We start from the raw sequence: 21528 nt of genomic DNA, 5'->3' as shown, positions 1-21528 counted from the left end.
TATATATGATACCAAGAACACATTTATAAAAACCTTAGAATTTTAAGAAGGACTCAAGTTTTACAAAAGGGAAAAGGGGCAGAAGGAATTTTCGGAAAGGTGTTGAGGAGGCCGCTGGTATTCCAGTTTTGCTGAGACATTCCAGACTCTGAACTCTAAACACAGACCCTATCAGGGCTCTAGAAGTTAGTGGGTCCCACTGGCACACATCACAGCGTGCCAGTGTGGAAGAATTGAGGCTTTGATTTGGGTATTGAAAAAATAAATAAATATTTTATGAACACTATTTACTTTCTAAACTTGCAAAAGGCTTATAAGGATTAAGATCTAAATAAAGAAACATTTTTGATTGGAAAGAGAACATACACAGCTTTTGTACGAGTTAATTTAATTAGAACAAAATCAGTGAGGTTGATGTCAATGAGATCAATATTATAAGCTTGAGGAGCAAATTCTATACTCATGAGAAACAGTCTATAACTTTAGGTGAACAGTTTTCTAAAAATGTAGTCTCCTAAGGAAGGTTTACAGAAACTGAAGTCTTCATATTTCACAGAGGATGCCAATATAAACTTTTTATTTATTTATTTATTTTTTTGTGAGGAAGATCAGCCCTGAGCTAACATCCATGCTAATCCTCTTCTTTTTGCTAAGGAAGACCAGCTCTGAGCTAACGTCTATTGCGAATCCTCCTCCTTTTTCGCCCCCCAAAGCCCCAGTAGATAGTTGTATGTCATAGTTGCACATCCTTCTAGTTGCTGTATGTGGGACACGGCCTCAGCATGGCCAGAGAAGTGGTGCATCGCTGCGCGCCCAGGATCCGAACACGGGCCGCCAGTAGCGGAGCGCGCGCACTTAACCACTAAGCCACGGGGCCAGCCCCAATATAAACTTTTTAAAAAGCAGAACATCACAGCAGAACTTCTTGCAAACAATCTAGTCATTTCCTCCTTCTCCCCTGCAGTGGGCTTTCCCACACTCTATTAAATGATCTCTTGTCATCTTGGTCTCCACTACACTCCTCACCATCCCCCGCCCAGATAATGAGCTCATTGTGAGCAGGGACCACCTATAGGCACTCAAAATAATTTTTATTTAATGATTTCTGATCTCCACTTGTACAGTAATCAAGATTAATGATAAAAATAGCAACAGCTAACATATTTGTTTACAAGATGCTTTACCATTTAGTGTCTTCTTTGGTCTTCAAAGCAACTCTGTGAGGTAGGTAGGCCCGACAATGTGATTATCCCAAAGCAGAGAAGATTCTGAGGTGCAGAGAAATTCAGTGACTTGCTTAAAATCATACCAGGAGGAAGTTGTTAAGAGTTAGGGCTTTAGTCCAGATTACCTGACTCAAGATCTTGAACCCATTCGGCTACTCCATTGATAATTTTAGTTGCCCATTTCTGAATCTGATTCTGTATCACTGAAATTCAGTATCCTAAACTGCGTATAGTACAAAGATGGAATATTTCCTTTTTTCTTTCAGTATCCCCTTTTTTCTCTGTTTTATTGGGTTTGTTTTAGCTACTCTGGTATATTAAGCCAGTATCTTTCTAGAGAACAGTATACAGTCTCTCCTTTTGTACTCTGTTCAGTGTAATTAGCCTATAAGAAGATTACAGTATTTCTGTAAGGGCCCCTGTCCATATTAAGGCTTAGTGAAAACTTTCCTGTCGGTTCACACACACTTGCAAACTCTTTCTGTGATTTAACATCACTGGCTTGACATTTCAAACTAGTGACACAAATGCTGTTATCTGCTCAGTTGATATTTCACTGTGTATTTACTACATCAATAACTCATGACAAACGTTAACCAAGATAAGTCTGCACTGATCACTGAGGACTGATATTGTTGGACTCCTCCATTCAGAGCCCATTTATCCTTGCCTCATGTTCCTGCCTCTCATCCATTCCCATTTCTTTACAAAACAGCCTTCTTGTTCATAGATAAAACTTTAAAGATGTCATTGGTATGATGCTTGGAGTGACAACACTATTACATCCACTCTCTGTAAAGCCTCCCTGCATTACCCTGTGTCCACACTAACCACCATTAACCAACTGGATAGGCATTCCTTCAGCATCCACTCACTAGGGTGGTATTCTCACACCCCATGTACCACTCATCATCCACAGCCACTTTTAGGCCATTCCTCCTGGAACCACTTAGTCACTGCTCCTTGGAAGCCCATGCCACCTGGCTGTACAACCCTCTCCTCTGCCTCATGCATGGATCTCAAGTTTGCACTTCCTCATGCTGTGAACACTGGCTCCTGACTCACAGTCTTCCTCTGTCTCAAGTGGTGCTGTCCTTCTAATGTCCCTGGAGGGTAAAGAGGGACTGAGTAATGAGGAGGTACTGGTAAGGGGTGGAGTGAGTTAGCTCTTTGTGTTTCCATTCTTAAATCCCTAAAGCCAATGCATACCTGAAATCTAAAGGTACTGGTATGGTATTATTTGTCATTTCATTTATGTAAAATGAAGTGCTTATTAAATAACACCCACAGAGGCAGAGTCGCAGACCAGGTAAGACCATGGGCTTTGCAATCAATAAGCCCATGTGTTCATACTCCCTCACTAGTTCTGAGACCCTGACCGAGATACTGATCCTCTCTACACTTCACTTTCCTTGCCTGTAAAATAGGGATAATAGTTCCTACCTCACACAGTGACTTGCTTATGATGAATGTCAGAAAATGTCAGCTATTGTTATTTACACATGATTGTTATTACTGACATTTAAAAGTAATTAAATACTTCTTTTTACTCTCAGTTCTCATGTACGTTCATGACAACTAGTGCTGTTCTCCTAACTGTAGGTATTAATTGTACAGAAAACAGAACTTATATCTTCACTGTAAGGGGAAAAAGGAAGCCTTGTATAAGACTGCTGTGCAAAGCTACTTATATTGTGAAGCTTAAATGTGACAGTCTTGTGGTAAACAATATTTGCTAATCAAAATTACTTTGCATTGAGATAATCAGGTGTTCTATTAGCTTCATGTACTTGTTGTATATCCAATTCTTTCCACAGGTTTGGGAAATTCTCAGCTATTATTTCTTTAAATAAGCTCTCTGCTCCTTTCTCTGTTTCTTTTCCTTCTGGGATACCCATTATCCTTATGTTGCTTTTCCTAATTAAGTAAGATGTTTCTCATAGAATTTCTCCATTTTTTGAAAATCTACATTCTGTCTCCTCTTCTACCTGAAACATTTCTAGATTTCTATCTTCAATCTTGCTAATTTTCTCTTCCATATGGTCTGCTCTATTTCCAATGTTTTCTACTTTATTCTTCATCTCATTAATTGTGTTCTTCAACTCCAGAATTTTTGTTGTTTTTTTTTGTTAGTTTCATTCTTTTTGGTGGAGTACTACTTTTGTTCATTATTTTATTCCTGAGCTCATTAAACTGTCTTTCTGAGTTTCCTTATACTTGTTGAGTTTCTTCATGACAGCTATTTTGAATACTCTGTTGATTAGATTGCAATCTTCTGTGACTTCAAGTTTGGTTTCTGGAGAATTGTCATTTTTCTTTCTGTGCTAATGTGTGACTGTAGTTCTTCACGGTGCTTGATCAGTTGTTCCTCTGCTGGTGCTTTTGTATTAGTAAACACGTTTCTTAAATGGGTAAGACTTTGGCTACTTTGATTCTGGGCTGCTTCTTTTTTTTTTTTAATTTTTTGTTTATTGCAGTAACATTGGTTTATAACATTGTAAAAATTTCAGGTGTACATCATTGTACTTCTATTTCTGCATGGACTACATCATGTTCACCACCAAAATACTAATTACAACCCATCACCACACATGTACTGAATTATCCCTTTCACCCTCCTCCCTCCCCCCTTCCCCTCTGGTAACCACCAATCCAATCTCTGTCTCTATGTTTGTTTATTGTTGTTATTATCTACTACTTAATGAAGGAAATCATACGGTATTTGACCTTCTCCCTCTGACTTATTTCACTTTGCATTATACCCTCAATGTCCATCCATGTTGTCACAAATGGCTGGATTTCATCGATTCTGGGCTGCTTCTGGTTGAATTCGAGAGCCTGCATTTTCCACCCTCCACTGCCTCTGCCAGAGGCATCGTCAGTGCCCTCATTGTACTGCTTGTGCCTCTGAGATTGCTGTTGCCTTGCTGCTTACGATGTCACTGTAGTCACAGGTGTCACCACCAGGGTCACCAGGCTGGGAACACCTCTGCAACTTCTGGGGTCCCCTGGGTCTAATGTTCCCCCACTGCAGCAGAGAGGAGGGGGAGAGTGGGGCAGGAGTCAAGGTCACAGGCATCTCCACCCAGAGGTTTGTTGGGCCTGCAGGCACTGCTGATAGGGGTGGGGGGGCTGAAGTTGTGGGCACCTGTGCATCTGGGGAAGATCAGGGTCAAGGGCTCTGCTGTTGCTGTTACCTGGCTCCCGCAGGCTGTCCAGAGGCTCAGGTGTTGCTGCCGAATATGCTGCCTGTGCTGCTCTGTGTTATCTGGGGGTGCTGGCAGCGCTGCTGCTGGGTGACTCAGTTCACAGGTGTCACCACTGCTGCCAGGGGCCTGGCGTCTTGTATGCAGTCGTTGCTGCTGGTAGGGCTGGTATTGAGGGTGCCACCACTGAGGGCTGGGTTGCAGGAACTGCTGTGGCTCCTGAAGCCTCAGGTCGCAGGCACCACCTGCCACTGCTGGAGGAGGGGGAGGGGCTAAGCCACGAGTACTGCTGTGGCTCTTACAGCCTCTCGTCTCCAGCGCCATGTGCTTTTCGAAACCTCAGGTCACAGGCACCACCACTGCTGCTGGGGGTATCAGCTTCTTGGACGCAGCCCCCAGTCCTGGAAGGTCCAGTGTCAGAGGCACGGCAGCCAAGGGAGGGGGCTGGGTCATGGGTATCGATGCAGTTCCCAGAATCTCTGGTTGCGGGCCAGCAGCGATTCCTAGCATCTCTAGGAGCGTGGATTGCCTGAATTCCTAGAGCCTACATTTGTGGGTATTACCTCAGTTCCTGGGGCCTCTGTTCCCAGGCACGGCTGGAGATCCTGGAAACTCTGGTCTCAGGAGTTGCTGCCACTGCTCCCCTAGTTCCACTGGCTCCAAGAGGTCCAGTCCACTCAGCTTCAGATGTATGGCTGTATGGATCTCTCAGGCATTCTGGTGTTCTGTGCAGAGTCCTTTGTTGGTTTGTGGATGTCCTACTCGTTGTAACTTAGAGGGGAGAGACAAAGGGAACAACTCACTCCACATCAAACAACTCACTCCGCCATGATGCTGACATCACTCCCCAAATTACTTTGGAAATAGTGAAATGTGTTGCTGTAAGGCAGGGACACTTGTCTACAAGCAAGTTAGAGTCTTCTGACACAATGTACAGGATAACATTATTTACTATTATTTAGTATTATTTCCAAATCCAAGTTTTTACTTAGTCTTGAAAGGTAAAATTTGGTTATGTTTTTCCTTTTAGATACTTTGCAAAGATTTCAGAAACTTGAGGCAAATTATGCTCTAAATTTGAAAATGAAAGCTATTAATGTCTTTCAAAACTGCAACTTTTATAATTAAGATATTTCCCTGTTTTTTTCTCCACTATCAATTAGCAATAATACAGATGAAATATGTAAAGTGATCAAATTACAACCCCAAGAAAGCAGCTGTGTTTATCCTCAAACTCTGCAAACAAATCAGGAAAATGACAGGTACCTAATACACATATTGAATTCAAAATGTTTTCAATAACTGAAATATCAAAAATGAAAACAGGATTTGACTACAATATTGCACTAGTTGGATCATTGGTACTAAAGAAGATACAAAGTACTTCAGGAGCTGCAAATGCCTTTACTGTTGTTTTTTCTTGGATTATGTTGTTTCAGTGATTTGGGGTGATGACTCTGTCAGTGCGGTGCACAGGCACCATCTTTTCAAAGCCTCCCTATATTTTTGTGCATTGATGCTGTGAACCTTTGAGAAGCAGCAAGCTTTTCTTTTTCTGGTGGAACCCAAGCATTTGCCACGTGGGTGTGCCTCCACCGCCTCCAGCTCCCCTTAGATGTGCAGCATCTCTTAGGGACCCTGGGGAGACTTGGGCTTTACCTCCTCCCCTGCTTTCCCACTTTCACGGAATTCTCCACCTCACCCAGCCTCCTGTGACTGCTTCTCCTTTCTGTCCTCCTCCACTTGGACTTGTTCCCATTCCTTATTCCTTCATTCCACCTATCCACAGCAGCCTTACCACAAGCTGTTGTGTAGTAAACGTTTAGCTGTTTGCTAAAGGTTTGGGGTGAAAAGGGAAATTATATTTCAACCCAAGTGCCACCCCACATAGAATTGAATATTAGAAATCACTGAACTAAAAAGTAACTGTTCTTGAAATAGAGTTTTACTGGGTCAGCCACGCCCAGTCGTTGACCTACAGTCTGTGGCCTCTTTCACACTACAACAGCTGAGTTGAGTAGACGCCAGAGACCCAGAGACAGCGTGGTGCACAAAAGCAAAATACTTACTCTCTGGCCCTTAAGAGGAAAAGTTTGCTGACCCCTGAACCCTGTCACACTATGAGGATCTTCTCACTGCTGGGCCGTCTTTAAGCCTTGGCGTTCCACCCTTTTCCCAGGCCTCTCTCACATTAAACACTTGTCCCTTTTGTTTAAATCTTGAATGCACTCTCAGGGTACCTCATTTCCACTCTTGGTTTTCTTGTAAATTCAGAACTCCCTTTTTCTTTACCATGCAGAGCAGTTCACATGGTCCTTCCTGAGTCTGGGTATGCCCGGGAATCCTAAAATTGCCCATCCAGAAGATCCTCAGGGCATTGTCAGAAACAACAGCACCAAAAGCCCTCAAAAGAGAGTAGGTCACTCCTGTAGAAAGCAGAATAAAAAACACCATAGATTTTAGTAAATTTCCTTTCTTTCTGTCCTACCTCTTTCCAATATCATTGTGCATTAATCTCAACCTGGCATTTTATATCCACACACATCAGAAATCCTAAATTCAAAGAAGACAGTGCAAGTGGCCACAGGAAAAGGTAAGGGGGTGGGAAAGGCATTTATAGTTAAGAAAGATATACGCATTTCAAGTTTTTCAAAACAACAACAAAAAATACAGGTAATGTCCTATTTTCTCGTAAATAGAAATGAATTTGCAAAGCCCTATGTTTATTATCTGGCTTCTACTCACTTTGCTTCTGTCGAACAGCTTGTTTTTCATGACTGTTTATGGAAGCAAATGAAATGTCCACTGCTTTTTAAAAATGCGGAATTGGTCATTTAGTTTTTGAAGGTTTAATGATCCTTTACTTTGATGCTTCTCAGATGGGTATTTACATATACCTGGGGATGTGTGGCTGGTTTACAAAGGAGACAGAGAACTCATGAGTGAAAATGGCGTGGCTTCCTAGGAGAACATTTTTTCTAATGTTATTCCAATAGTTCACAGGGAAAATAGCATTATTTCTGTATTAATACAAATACATACATAAGGGAGCAAAAGGCAAATAATGCAGGAGATTTCAAGGTAAAATCAGACAGAATATTGTGCTTTCAGGGATGCTTTAAGTTCTGCCTCCAAGGCTCTTAGGGCGATGCATTCGCTTCCCTTTACTAGTGGGGTCTATGATGGAAAAGCTGTGCAAAACTGACTCACAGCCGGCTGTGCCGCCACCACATATAACCAGACACAACAACAGCAGACTGTGAGGGCAATGGTTGTCTTTACAAAAGTTCACCTAAAAATATTCCATATCACTGGATTTCACCTCATTCCTGCCAGGTTACCTGCCGAAAACACTTTGCCCCCTTTCTTCCCATCCAAGTTGCATTAACCCAGCTCAGATTCACTCTCCCAGGAGCTCTCCCGAAGAACTCCAGTCCAAAGGGACGTCTCTGTGGAACTCACGGCACTTCCTGTCTGTACCATTTTTTAAATAAACCATTTCTTTTAAGAGTAATATGTGCTCATTATTGAGAATACAGAAATTACAGAAAAATATAAAGAATATTAAAATTACCTGTCATAGCCTCCACCCAGTGCTTAGTATTCTTAAGCCTCTTTGCATATCACTTTACATTTGCAGGGTTGTACCTTCAGATTATACTGTCTGTGTAATATTAAATCTGTTTTTATTTCACCAAATGACAACCATTTCCCTTATCATTAAAAGCTATATCTAAACACATCCCATAATAGTCATTTCATGTGTTGTTTTTTGCCTATTAACTTTATTGCATTCATTCACTTGCTCATTTATTCCTTCTTCAAACGTTGATTAGTCACTTATAATGTAGCAGACATTGTGCTTATGTGTTTTTCTTTCCCATGCCAAATTAACTTAAGAGTAAGGATCCCTTTTTAAATTCTTTTTTTTTTAAGCATCAGAGAGGTGACTTTTTTTTTTTTTTTTTGCCAGGAAAGAGTCACCCTGAGCTAACATCTGTTGCCAATCTTCCCCTTTTTTCTTTTTTTCCTCCACAAAGCCCCAGTCCATAGTTGTATATTCTAGTTGTAAGTCCTTCTAGTTCTTCTGTGTGACCCGCCACCACACTGTGGCTACTGACAGATGAGTGGTATGGTTCTGCGACCAGGAACCAAAGCTGGGCCGCCGAAGCCTTGAAAGTGCCAAAGTTGAACCACCAGACCATCAGGGATGGTTTCCCCTTTTTAAATTTGACAAAATTTCTGAGTACAGACTTAATCAAATGAGAAGTGTAGAGTAAATATTTGAGAATTAATTTATCAAAATTTCATTTATCCTCACCTTTTTGGAAACATCAAGGTACATCTCAAATTGTATACATTTTCTGTTGACCACCTTTTAATAAAAGGAGAAAGTTCTTAATGAATTTGTCTCAAATTTCTCTTTTAAGATTGTGACCACACTGTTCCATAGGAGCAAGGTTAAGCATTTGTGGCAACATACGGTAGATGAGAAATGAGTTAGAGTCTGTACCAGGCTTAAGACCTGTGTGCCCAGGGCAGATGCAGGGGCAGAGAGGGCGATACAGGTAAAGAAGCAGACTCCAAAGACACAGCCGTGTGCTGAAGGACATAGGAGGGTTCAAAGTCGATCTCTCTCCTTAAGCAACAGGCTTCAGCGTGGCCAAGGAAGCATTGGGATATCTTGGAGTGTACAATCCTTCTTTTCATCTTGACTCTGATTAGGGGAGGAGGACATGCTATCTGAAGCTGACCCTCCTCCAAACCACCAGCTCCTGTTTACAGTCCCCTGTCACAACCATGGTTCAGAAAAGAGACTCAAGGAAATATTTTGTTTGTTATGAGAGACTTATATGTTTTCTGGAACAAGACTCTTTTTATTTAGCTGCTCAACTCTGAGAACACTTTTCCTTTGGCAAAAGAACAATGAGGAAATGTCAAGTTACTCATTAATCTCTCTCTTACCTACTCAATGTCTCAATTTATGCCATACTTTCTTGTGCCCAACAAAGCAACCACAACAGAGAGCAATAAACACTTCTTTTGAACTTCTAATCTATGTGTAATGCTAGCATCATAATTATCAGCATACAAATTCTGGGTAGTTCAGTTGTCAACCATGCTGCCATCTAAATCACAATATCCTGTTATTTCAGTGTCCTTCCTGAACAGTGTACTATAAAGCTGGAGAACGCTTCGAATTAAAATGTTGGTTGGAAAGGAGCCAATTTATTTCAACAGAAGATCTGAGACTCATAAAATCTTTGAAGTGACTTCACAGAGATGCAGATATGTGCACTTGAAGATGCTGAAGCTCTCCCAGGATCTGGTGAAGCTCCCTCGTCCTAGTTTGAATTAACTGTCACTCCTTCACCCTCTTTCCTTGTGCTGAAAGCACACACTATCTAGTCAGGGAAAAGACTACACTTAGCATATATACATAGTCTCTATTACTTCAAGGAGGAAGCTGTTTCCCAGGATTTCTGTTTGTGTTTTTTCTTTCTTATTTTCAAATGTTTATAATGTATAATGTGCTCATTAGGAGAATTTGGAAAATGCATGAGGAAGATATGAAGAACAAATAAGTCACATATAATTACACTACCATGTGATCACCACTGTTAACATTTTAATTCATTTTCTGCTAAACTTTCTTCATATATGTTTCTTTATATACACATACATCTTGCTTTCTTAAATATCTTCTTTCACTTTTATAGAACAGAATCCACTCTTTTAAGACAGCTTGGAGTAAAATATATGCTATAATAGTTTTCACTTTCTCAAAGAAAAAAATTAATTTCTGTTTATTAAAAAGGCATTAAGTGATTATAGGGAAAAGGGGTCAAGATTATTCAAGAAAATATCTGGAATAAAATTAAGCTTTGGATATTTCCTGAGCCCTATTTCAAAAGCACTTTGTTCTATGTTCTGTATAAAAAACATGCTAAAATTTAAATAAAAGAATAATTTTTATTATAAAAGTAACTAGCTTACTTTCATATGGTTTAAGAATACACTAAATTAACTAAGAAAGCATGACTTTTAAGAATTTATCAGGGACCGGCAATGGTGGCACAGTGGTTAAGTTCGTGTGTTCTGCTTCAGCAGCCTCCTGTTCACAGGTTCGGGTCCTGGGCGAGGACCTACTCACCGCTCATCAAGCCATGCTGTGGTGGCATCCCACATAGAAGAACTAGAAGGACCTAGAACTAGGATATACAACTATGTACTGGGGGCTTTGGGAGAGTAAAAGAGAAAAAAAAGAGGAAGATTGGCAACAGATGTTAGCTCAGAGCCAATCTTACTCAAAAAAAAAAGAAAAAGAAAGTGTCGAATTGGATCCCTTAAAGTCTTATACATTAAAATTTTAAAAAATAGAGGAGAGAAGTCAAGATGGTGGCATAGGCAGAGTCTGAACTCACCTCCTCCCGCGGACACAGCCAATTTACAACTACTCGTGGAAAAATTACCCCTGAAGGAGAACTGAAAACTGGATAAGAGGAACTCCTGCAACAAACAACAATCCTAATCGAGGTGGAAGAGGCAGAAACTCCCTCCTGGAGAGAAAAAACGCTGTCTTCACAAGCTGCCAGCTTCACGGCCGCCCGGGAGCAGCCCATAGGTACGCAGCCTCGCTGGAGGAGCGGGGTCCTGAGACGAGAGCGCTCCCGCTGTAGGCAATTTGTGGACCCAGCACAATCAAGATAAGTAGCATAATATCTGACTTTGCCTGCTACTAAAACATTGGGGAGTACCCCCAGAAAAGCTGGTTCACAAAGAAATTAAAACCGGCTCTTAAAGGGCCCATGTGCAAACTCACCCGTTTCAGAAAGCAACCTAAAATCACCAGAAAGAAAGGTTCACAGCCCTTTGGGGAAAAGAAACACAACTGATAGCCTCTGAGTGCATCGCAGTGAGAGGTGAGACCTCTCCAGGGACTGGGACATTGGCGGCAGCCATGGTTGTGGCCTGGTTTGGGCGTGCTGACACAGACGCTATTGGAGTTCTCCCTGGGGCCTGCTAGCCCAGGTCTGCCCCACCCACTAGAGCACCAATTTAATCCAGCTCAGCCAGGGCAGGAAGCCCACCCTAGGGACCGGCCGACCCAATAACAAGCCCTCAAGCAACTTGTGGGCCTGCATAGATTGGTGACTGGATTCTGTGCAGCCTGGCAACTGAGACCACTTCAGCAGGGCAGGGTGTGCACAAGAAGCGGGTGGAGAGTGTGGGGCGGTGGCAGAGTGTGTGGGGCTCTGCTGTGTAGAGACTGGGTCCACTTCACGAGGTCGGGGTGCACACACGGGGCGGGACTGTGTTGACTGTGTGTGTTGACCTGTGGGTGGCTGGGCTTGTCAGCTGCAGAAGACTTGTACTTTCCAAAGACCCACATAGGGGGATTGCCCCACCTTCCAAAGCCTGAAACAATTGGGTGCTCCTGTGCCAGAGGCCAGCCCCACCCAGCTACAATCCTCAGAGAGCTGACAAGAGACTTAAAGGCTGGAGGCTTATAGCAATTGCAAGCCCCTGAGTCTAACAAGCTGCCACACTGGAGGCCTACTCACTTAAAAGAAATACTGCAACACAAATGTGCTATTAGAACTTGCAGCCAACTGTGCTGGGGCTTCCCACACCCGATAAAGAGACTGAAGGGCCCACAACAACTACAAGCAGCTGAGCATTACAACAGCTGGCCAGGAGCATAACTCAGCCTCCCTGGGTGCCTACAGGGAGAGCAAACACGCCACAATGGAAGGACACACGTGGCCCACATAGGGGTCACTCCTGGAACATTCAGAACTAGGGAAGCACATTGCAGGCCTCCTAAGGCATCACTTATATAACGTCACCTATCCAGGAGCAGGAGACGTAGCTGACCTACCTAATACACAGACACAAGCACAGGGAAAGAGGCAAAATGAGAAGGCAAAGGAATACATTCCAAGTAAGGGAACAGGACAAAACCCCAGAAAAGGAACTAAATGAAACAGAAATGAGCAACTTATCCGACAGAGAGGTCAAACAAAGAGTGTTAAGGATGCTCACTGATCTGGGGAGAAGAATAGATGAACTCAGTGAGAATGTCAACAAAGAAATGGAAGATATAAAAAAGAACCAATCAGAAATGAATAATACAATACTGGAAATGAAAAATTCACTAGAGGGACTCAAAAGTGGAGTAGAAGATACAGAAGAATGGATCTGCGAGCTGGACAGAAGACTAGAAAAAATGACCCAAGCTGAACAGGTAAAAGAAAAAAGAGTGAGGACAGTCTAAGGGACCTCTGGGACAACATCAAGCACACTAACATCCATGTTATAGGTGTCCCAGAAGGAGAAGAGCGAGACAAAGGGGCAGAGAATCTATTTGAGGAAATAACAGATGAAAATTTCCCTAACCTAAGGAAGGAAACAGACATCCAGGTACAGGAAGCACAGAGAGCATCAAACAAGATAAACCCAAAGACGCCCACACCAAGACACATCATAATCAAAATGTCCAGAATTAAAGATAAAGAGAGAATCCTAAAAGCTGCAAGAGAAAGACAAGTTACATACAAAGGAAACCCCATAAGGCTATCAGCTGACTTCTCAGCAGAAACCTTACAGGCTAGAAGAGAGTGGCACAATATGTTTAAAGTGCTAAAAGGAAAAAACTTACAGCCAAGAATAATCTACCCAGCAAGGTTATCATTCAAAATGGAAGGAGAGATAAAAAGTTTCCCAGACAAGCAAAAACTAAAGGAGTTTGTCACCAAGAAACCAGTGCTACAAGAAATGTTAAAGGGACTGATTTAAGGGGAAAAGAGAAGACCACAAATAGGAAAAATTATCTACTTCCAAGATAAGACAGTAATGGATACAAATGCACAAAAAAGAGGTTAGATATGATATCAAAAACATAAAATGAGGGAGGGAGTTAAAGAGTAGATCTTTCAGACAGAGGTCAAACTAAAGAGACCATCAATTCTGTATAGAGGAATACTAAAACACTGAGGAAAAAAAGTCAAAAAATGGCAGTAAGTACATACTTATCAATAGCTACTTTAAATCTCAATGGCCTAATGCTCCAATTAGAAGGCACAGGGTGGCTGATTGGGTAAAAAAACAAGACCCATACATATGCTGCATACAAGAGACATATTTCAGACCTACAGACACTCACAAACTGAAAGTGAAGGGATGGAAAAAGATACTGCACGCAAACGGCAATGAAAAGAAAGCTGGGGTAGCAATACTCGTATCAGACAAAATAGACTTTAAAACAAAAACTGTAAAAAGAGACAAACAAGGGCATTACATAATGATCAAGGGAACAATCCTACAAGAGGATATAACACTTGTAAATATCTATGCACCCAATGTAGGAGCACCTAAATATACAAAGCAATTATTAACAGACACAAAAAGAGAAATAGACAGTAACACAATAATAGTAGGGTACTTTAACACTCCATTTACACCAACGGATAGATCATCCAAACAGAAGATCAATAAGGAAACACTGGCCTCAAATGACACACTTGAACAGATGGACCTAGTAGATATATACAGAGCGTTCCATCCAAAAACCAAAGAATACATGTTCTTTTCAAATGCACATGGAACATTCTCCACGACTGATCACATATTAGGCCACAAAAGATGTCTCCATAAATTTAAGAAGATTGAAATAATACCAAGCATCTTTTCTGACCACAATGGTATGAAACTAGAAATCAACTAAAGGAAGAAAATCAGAAAAGCCACAAATATGTGGAGATTAAACAAAATGCTACTGAACAACGATTGGGTCAATGAAGAAATCAAAGGAGAAATCAAAAAACACCTGGACACAAATGAAAATGAAAATACGTCATGCCAGAATTTATGGGATACAGCAAAAGCGATTCTAAGAGGGAAGTTTATAGCAATACAGGCCTATCTCAACAAACAAGAAAAATCTCAAATGAACAATCTAACAATGCACCTAAAGGAACTGGAAAAAGAAGAACAAACAAAGCCCAAAATCAGTAGAAGAAGGAAAATAATAAAAATCAGAGCAGAAATAAATGAAATAGAGAAAACACGATGGAAAAAATTAATAAAACCAAAAGCTGGTTCTTTGAAAAGATAAACAAAATTGACAAACCTTTAGCTAGACTCACCAAGAAAAAAAGAGAGAAGGCACAAATAAGTAAAATCAGAAATGAAAGAGGAAAAATTACAACAGACATCTCAGAAATACAAAAGATTATAAGAGAATACTATGAAAAGCTATATGCCAACAAATTGGACTATCTGGAAGAAATGGATAAATTCTCAGAATCATACAACCTTCCAAAACTGGATCAGGAAGAAATAGAGAATTTGAATGGACCAATCACCAGTAAGGAGATTGAAACAGTACTCAATACTTCCCCAAGAATAAAAGTCCAGGACCAGACGGCTTCCCTGGTGAATTCTTCCAAACATTCAAAGAATTAATACCTGTCCTTCTCAAATTCTTCCAAAAAATTGAGGAGGGGGGGAAGCTCCCTAACTCATTCTACGAAGCCAACATTACCCTGATACCAAAACCAGACAAGGACAACACGAAAAAAGAAAATTACAGGCCAATGTCACTGATGAACATCAATGCAAAAATCCTCAACAAAATACTAGCAAATCACATACAACAATACATTAAAGAGATTATATACCATGATCAAGTGGGATTTATTCCACAAATGCAGGGATGGTTGAACATTCGCAAATCAATCAGTGTGATACACCACATTAATAAAATGAAGAATAAAAATCAATGATCATCTCAATAGATGCAGAGAAAGCATTTGACAAGATACAGTATCCATTTATGATAAAAACTCTGAATAAAATGGGTATAGAAGGAAAGTACCTCAACATAATAAAGGCCATATATGACAAAACCACAGCTAATATCATTCTCAATGGTGAAAAAATGAACGCTATCCATCTAAGAACAGGAACCAGACAAGGATGCCCACTCTCACCACTCCTATTTAACATAGTACTGGAAGTCCTAGCCAGAGCAATCAGGCAAGAAAAAGAAATAAAAGGGATCCAAATTGGAAAGGAAGAAGTGAAACTCTCACTATTTGCAGACAACATGATTTTATATATAGAAAACCCTAAAGAATCCACCACAAAACTTTTAGAAGTAATAAACGAATACGCTCAAGTTGCAGGATACAAAATTAACATACAAAAATCAGTTGAATTTCTATACACTAACAACAAAGTAGCAGAAAGAGAAATTAAGAATACAATCCCATTCACAATTGCAATAAAAAGAATAAAATACCTAGGAATAAACTTAACCAAAGAGGTGAAAGATCTGTACACTGAAAACTATAAAACATTGCTGAAGGAAATTGAAGAAGACACAAAGAAATGGAAAGATATTCCATGCTCTTGGATTGGAAGAATTAACATAGTTAAGATGTCCATACTTCCTAAAGCAATCTATAGATTCAATGCAATCCCTATCAAAGTTCCAACAACATTCCTCACAGAAATAGAACAAAGAATCCTAAAATTTATATGGAACAACAAAAGACCCCGAATAGCTAAAGGAATCCTGAGAAAAAAGAACAAAGCTGGAGGTATCACACTCCCTGATTTCAAAATATACTACAAAGCTATAGTAACCAAAACAGCATGGTACTGGCACAAAAACAGACACACACATCAATGGAATAGAATCAAAAGCCCAGAAATAAACCCACACATCTATGGACAGCTAATCTTCGACAAAGGAGTCAAGAACATGCAATGGAGAATAGAAAGTCTCTTCAACAAATGGTGTTGGGAAAACTGGACAGCCACATGCAAAAAAATGAAAATAGACCCTTACCTTACACTATGCACAAAAATTAATTCAAAATGGATTAAAGACTTGAATGTAAGACCTGCTACTATGAAACTTCTAGAAGAAAACATAGGCAGTATGCTCTTTGACATCAGTCTTAGCAACATATTTTCAAGCACCATGTCTGACCGGGCAAGAGAAACAATAGAAAACATAAACAAATGAGACTACATCAAACTAAAAAGCTTCTGCACAGCAAAGGAAACCATCAACAAAATGAAAAGACAACCTAACAATTGGGAGAAGATATTTGCAAACCATACATCTGATAAGGGGTTAATCTCCAAAATAAATAAAGAACTCACACATCTCAACAAGAAAAAAACTAACAACCCAAGTAAAAAATTCGCAAAAGACCTGAACAGACATTTCTCCAAAGAACATATACAGATGGCCAACAGGCACATGAAAAGATGTTCAACATCGTTAACTATCAGGGAAATGCAAATCAAAACTACAATGAGATATCACCTCTCACCCATCAGAATGGCTATACTTAACAGGACAGGAAACAACATGTGTTGGGGAGGATGTGGAGAGAAGGGAACTCTCATACACTGCTGGTGGGTGTGCAAACTGGTGCAACCACTATGGAAGGCAGTATGGAGATTCCTCAAAAAATTAAGGATAGAACTACCATGTGATCCAGCAATTTCACTGCTGGGTATTTATCCAAAGAACTTGAAAACACCAATGCGTAAAGATGCATGCACCCCTGTGTTCATTGCAGCGTTATTCACAATAGCCAAGACTTGGAAGCAACCTAAGTGCCCATCAAGGGACGAATGGATAAAGAAGATGTGGTATATATGCACAATGGAATACTACTCAGCCATAAGAAACGATGAAATCTAGCCATTTGTGACAACATGGATGGACATTGAGGGTATTATGCAAAGTGAAATAAGTCAGAGGGAGAAGGTCAAATACTGTATGATCTCACTCATTAAATAGCAGATAATAACAACAACAAACAAACACATAGAGACAGAGATTGGATTGGTGTTTACCAGAGGAGAAGGGGGGGAGGGAGGAGGGCAAAAGGGATAATTCGGCACATGTGTGTGGTGATGGGTTGTAATTAGTATTTGGGTGGTGAACATGATGTAATCTATGCAGATATAGAAGTATAATCATGTACACCTGATTTATACAATGTTATAAACCAATGTTACTGCAATAAACAAAAAATTAAAGAAATGAAAAATAAAAATCTTTTATTCTAAAAAAATTTTTTTTTAAATAATAAAAAAGAATTTATCAAATTAATAAGCGTGTATTGACACTTTTTAAATATGTAGCCTTTTAGTTTTTAATGGGTCCACATCTTTATAGATCAAAAATTTATTTGGTATATTATGGGCCATGCTAATGACCTCCAGAAAATATCAGAATCCTTCTGGATATTTAACAGTAGATTTGTATATGACTACTGCTAACTGTGTAATTCTGGATTTTAATAGCTGCTTTTAGCATGTATTCTGCCACATTTACCTTGATAAATAGAGTGAGTGGACATCAACTTGAATTTCAATTTGAAATCATTCAAGATAGAAAAAAAACCAGCATAAGCAAAGTCAGCTGACAAACTGGGAGAAAAAAATTTAACTTACATAACAGACAAAGGGTCACAGGTTTCTTTAAAGAGTTTATATTCAAAGACCAACCCTCCCCTCTTCCCCACAATTGGGCAAAGGACATACACTCAAGGCACCAAAAAAAGAAAGGCAAGTAGCCCATGAATATGTGAAAAGATTCTCAATGGTTTTGCTTTGTTGGAATTTTAGCAAGAGTATTATTTCTTGGGTTTCTGTAGAAGTAAATTTTAAAGGACTGGAAATTAATTGATTAGGAATTGGCCTTCCTTAGAATTAAAATTCCTCATCACAAGAAAAAATTCTGAATTCTTTTTTTTCCAGAATGTAGTAGGTCAGTGAGCAAGCAACGTGATTAACAAATATCTGATGCTCGTGACTTTTTAATCGTAAGAAATAACTGAGTTTTTTTTTTAACATCAGTTATCTATGGGAAATACTGTAGATACCATCTTGCATTATTGAGCAATTCTGTTAACCTCTGGCCTTAACATTTTTCATCTGAAAAGCAGGGGCTAGACTAATTAGTCTCCAAAGCTATTCCTAGTGCTAACATTCTTTGTTTTATTTTGTTTGCCTCTTTGTACACTTAAGGGTGAGATGTAAATTTACGTCTCTGATATTTAAATGAAACTTTCTGTCTCCACCATTACGATAAGAGAGAAATAAAAGATTTTATCTTTGCAAATCTACTTATGGAATATGGTTTATAATATACTTTTTAAAGCCTTCAAAAGCCAAGAGGAAACAAAGTGAATATGTGTTCCTTCTAAGAAATACCCTTCTTTCTGTACTTGATTGGTTTCAGAATCCTTGTGTAGAGTGTGGCGTACCACACTAATTCTCTTACTGGTAACAGCTAAATATGAAGGTCAGTTGGCTGGCAGATGCTTACCAGCTGCAAATAGAGATGGCACACCTCCCAGGGCCAACATCAAAAAGTGGCTTAACTGTCCTCTGTTTAGCCATTCTCTTTCAGGTTTTCACAAATACCTAATGTGTAATTCACCATGACAGTGGAAAGCCTTTTCTGAGACCATTCACAGGCCCATTCATGCTGCAACCCCCACCTCTGAAAAGCATAATGTAAGGTTGTAGAGAACAGTAAACAGATTCTCTGTTTTCACAAATAAGTGCCAACATTGAGCCACAGAACGCTTCCATTATATCACTCTTTTACAACTGTAAGAATTAACAGAAATGAAAATTCCCCCTCATTGAGTTTCCGATTCAATGTCTCCTTAATCATACCTCTTCTAATTGTCATCAAGGACTGTCTGGATTTTATAATCCAAGATACTAAGGTGTTTATTTTATACATCATATCCACACTTAGTGTCTTACATTCTCTGCCGAGAATTCAAAAAATTGTGTTGGTCTAGGAGAAAGAGGAAAGTCCATGGTTTGTTGAACCCAGTATGAAGTACATCTCAGATACAGAATTGTTTAAATATATATAAAGTTTTGTAATTCCAGAAGATGCATGTGAGGTTTATACGGAGAGCTTTCATTACTCACCAACCTTTCATACATAACCCTGTGTGATACAGGCTCCATCCCCACCATTCTATGAATATAATAGCAGTTAATATATATGTTAGATTTAAAAATGTTTTTCTTTACCTGATTCCAAATGTAACATAGTGTCAATATAGAAAAATGAAAAGCACAAATGAAATGAAATTCCCATAATCCTATCAACTATTAGTTAATTTTGGTATACTTCCAACTAATTTCTTTCTATATACTACTTTTGTTTAAATAAAAGGAATGCCAAAGGGCATATACTGATTTGGAGTCTGCTTTGTCCATGTCCACACCATAGTTTCTCACATTAATATTTTTTTACACTGCTTGCTGCACAGAATTCTACCACATAAAGCCACCTACCATAAATTCCTTAATACTTTTGCTGGACACTTAGGGTTTATATTTTTTCCAAAATTATACATCTTTGCTCAGAGCTTTGATGATTTCTTTGGGATAAACTCTAAATGGAACCGATGGTTGAAAAATCATGCCCATTTAAAAGCTTTTAACATACACAAAACTTATGTTAAAAACTAAAAGTTTGAGGGTGCTGGTCTCCCCAGTATGTTACTCACATTGGTTGACGTTTTTATTCTTTGCCAACTAAGAAGAAAATGTCAACTCCTTTTGTTTGCCCTTTCAATATCAGTCAACTTGCCCTTTTTTCTTTTACTAGTCATACAGGTTTACTCACAACTGTACAAATAAATCTTGCTCATTCTTAATTTTCCAGCACTGTTTGAGAGATTGTTTCACCAGAAAAGTTCTTCCTCTTATCCACTTCACCCATCCAATTCCTATCCATCCCAACTCTAATGACATTCATTGCTTCCAACTATTTGGCATTTAATACACCCTTGTCCTTCTGTTTTTCACGCATGTATATTTACAAGTGAATAAAGAAAAACCTCACTTAAAATGTTGTAGAAGCGAGTAAGAAGTCTTTGTAGAAGTGAATAAAGAAAAACCTCACTTAAAATGTTGTAGAAGTGAGTAAGAAGTCTTTGTAGAAGTGAATCAAGTAAAACCTCACTCAAAATGTTTGAGTCAGGAGGCCCTGAAGGTGGAGCTCTCACGCAATACCACTCCTGCTGCTTACAGCCGCCAGCAAAAGAGAGGAAGATTTCCTTCTCACCCAGCAACAGCAAGCAGCCAATGAGCAGCCACCACCACTTCAAACTCCCAGTTTCCCCCCACGAACTTTTGTTTAAAACAGCTCCTTCCCACTTAATCCTATTCTCCATCCTCTGGACTTGCCTATGGTTCACCATAGTTTGCAAGTCGCAAATTTCAATTCCTCAGCTATTCCCTAATAAACTTACCTTTTTCTTTTAAAGGCTGACATCTTCAATAAAACATTTAGTTGCTCAAGGCCAGGCCTCACAGAATTGAGGCCCAATATGCTAAAGACTCAGTGTTATTTAATAATTTACTTTTCCAAAGGTCCTCTGAAGGAAGTAGGGAGAAGAGTAATTTACATTAGGAGTTGCTAATGCAATGCCCAAATCTTCCTTGTGGTTTTGAAGTCTAGCAGGCCTTGATGCGATTCAGGAGCAGAGGCTCAACCACGGTTCTCAAGTATTGTCTCTAATTATGCCTGGTTAACGCCGAATAGTGACCAAGGGCCCAGGCAGTCCTGACAGATGGAGCACCCGGGACAAAACTGAAGCCCTGAGGGGTGTTGGCCCCACGGTGACCCGCTCCTGGGCCCCGGGTTTCTATTTTCAGGTCGATGCGCTTTATTCTTCCATCCAGCGTTCCGGAAAAGGGACAACGATGACCCCGCCGCTCTTGTTTCCTTTCCACCCTTCCTGAGCGGGGTGTTAACCGTTCTTGAACGCGGCGGTGACCCAGCGTTTCCCGCAACCCTCCTCGGGCTTCAGGGCAGGTCTGCAGGGGGTGCGGCCAGAGAAGAGTCCGGCTCACGCGGGAAGGGCCGGGGCCGCCCGGCAACGCCAGTCCGTTAGATGCCAGTCAGGGTTACGCCGCGTCCCCTCCGGGCCTGACGCCCTGTCCCCGCGCCGACGCCCCGCCTCGCAGCCGCCAGATCGGCCCCGCCCGCCCACAGCCCCGGCCCCGGTAGGTCGAGTCACCTCCGG

The 21528-nt window shown here is 40.3% G+C and overlaps 1 protein-coding gene and 1 long non-coding RNA gene across 2 annotated transcripts in view; one reads left to right on the top strand and one right to left on the bottom strand.

Annotated features, from left to right (window-relative positions):
- CR1 (complement C3b/C4b receptor 1 (Knops blood group)) overlaps nucleotides 1-10416 on the top strand; it is a 105753-nt gene extending 95337 nt beyond the window's left edge. The window contains exons 30-31 of the mRNA XM_087439670.1: nucleotides 5596-5694; nucleotides 9589-10416. Coding sequence (XP_087295796.1) covers nucleotides 5596-5694; nucleotides 9589-9637 — 148 coding nt within the window. The 3' untranslated portion in view covers nucleotides 9638-10416. The remainder of the gene's footprint in view (nucleotides 1-5595; nucleotides 5695-9588) is intronic.
- Nucleotides 254-21412, bottom strand: LOC147917787 (uncharacterized). Its single transcript, XR_015554450.1, has 2 exons — nucleotides 20752-21412; nucleotides 254-6858 (listed from the first exon to the last, which is right to left on the bottom strand). It is a non-coding gene; the product is annotated as an uncharacterized LOC147917787 (long non-coding RNA).
- Between the last annotated feature and the right edge of the window lie 116 nt (nucleotides 21413-21528).

Source organism: Ceratotherium simum, chromosome 2, assembly GCF_057802395.1.
Source record: "Ceratotherium simum simum isolate JZ-2026a chromosome 2, ASM5780239v1, whole genome shotgun sequence".
Taxonomy (NCBI): domain Eukaryota; kingdom Metazoa; phylum Chordata; class Mammalia; order Perissodactyla; family Rhinocerotidae; genus Ceratotherium; species Ceratotherium simum.
This window is presented reverse-complemented; position numbering and strand designations above follow the sequence as displayed.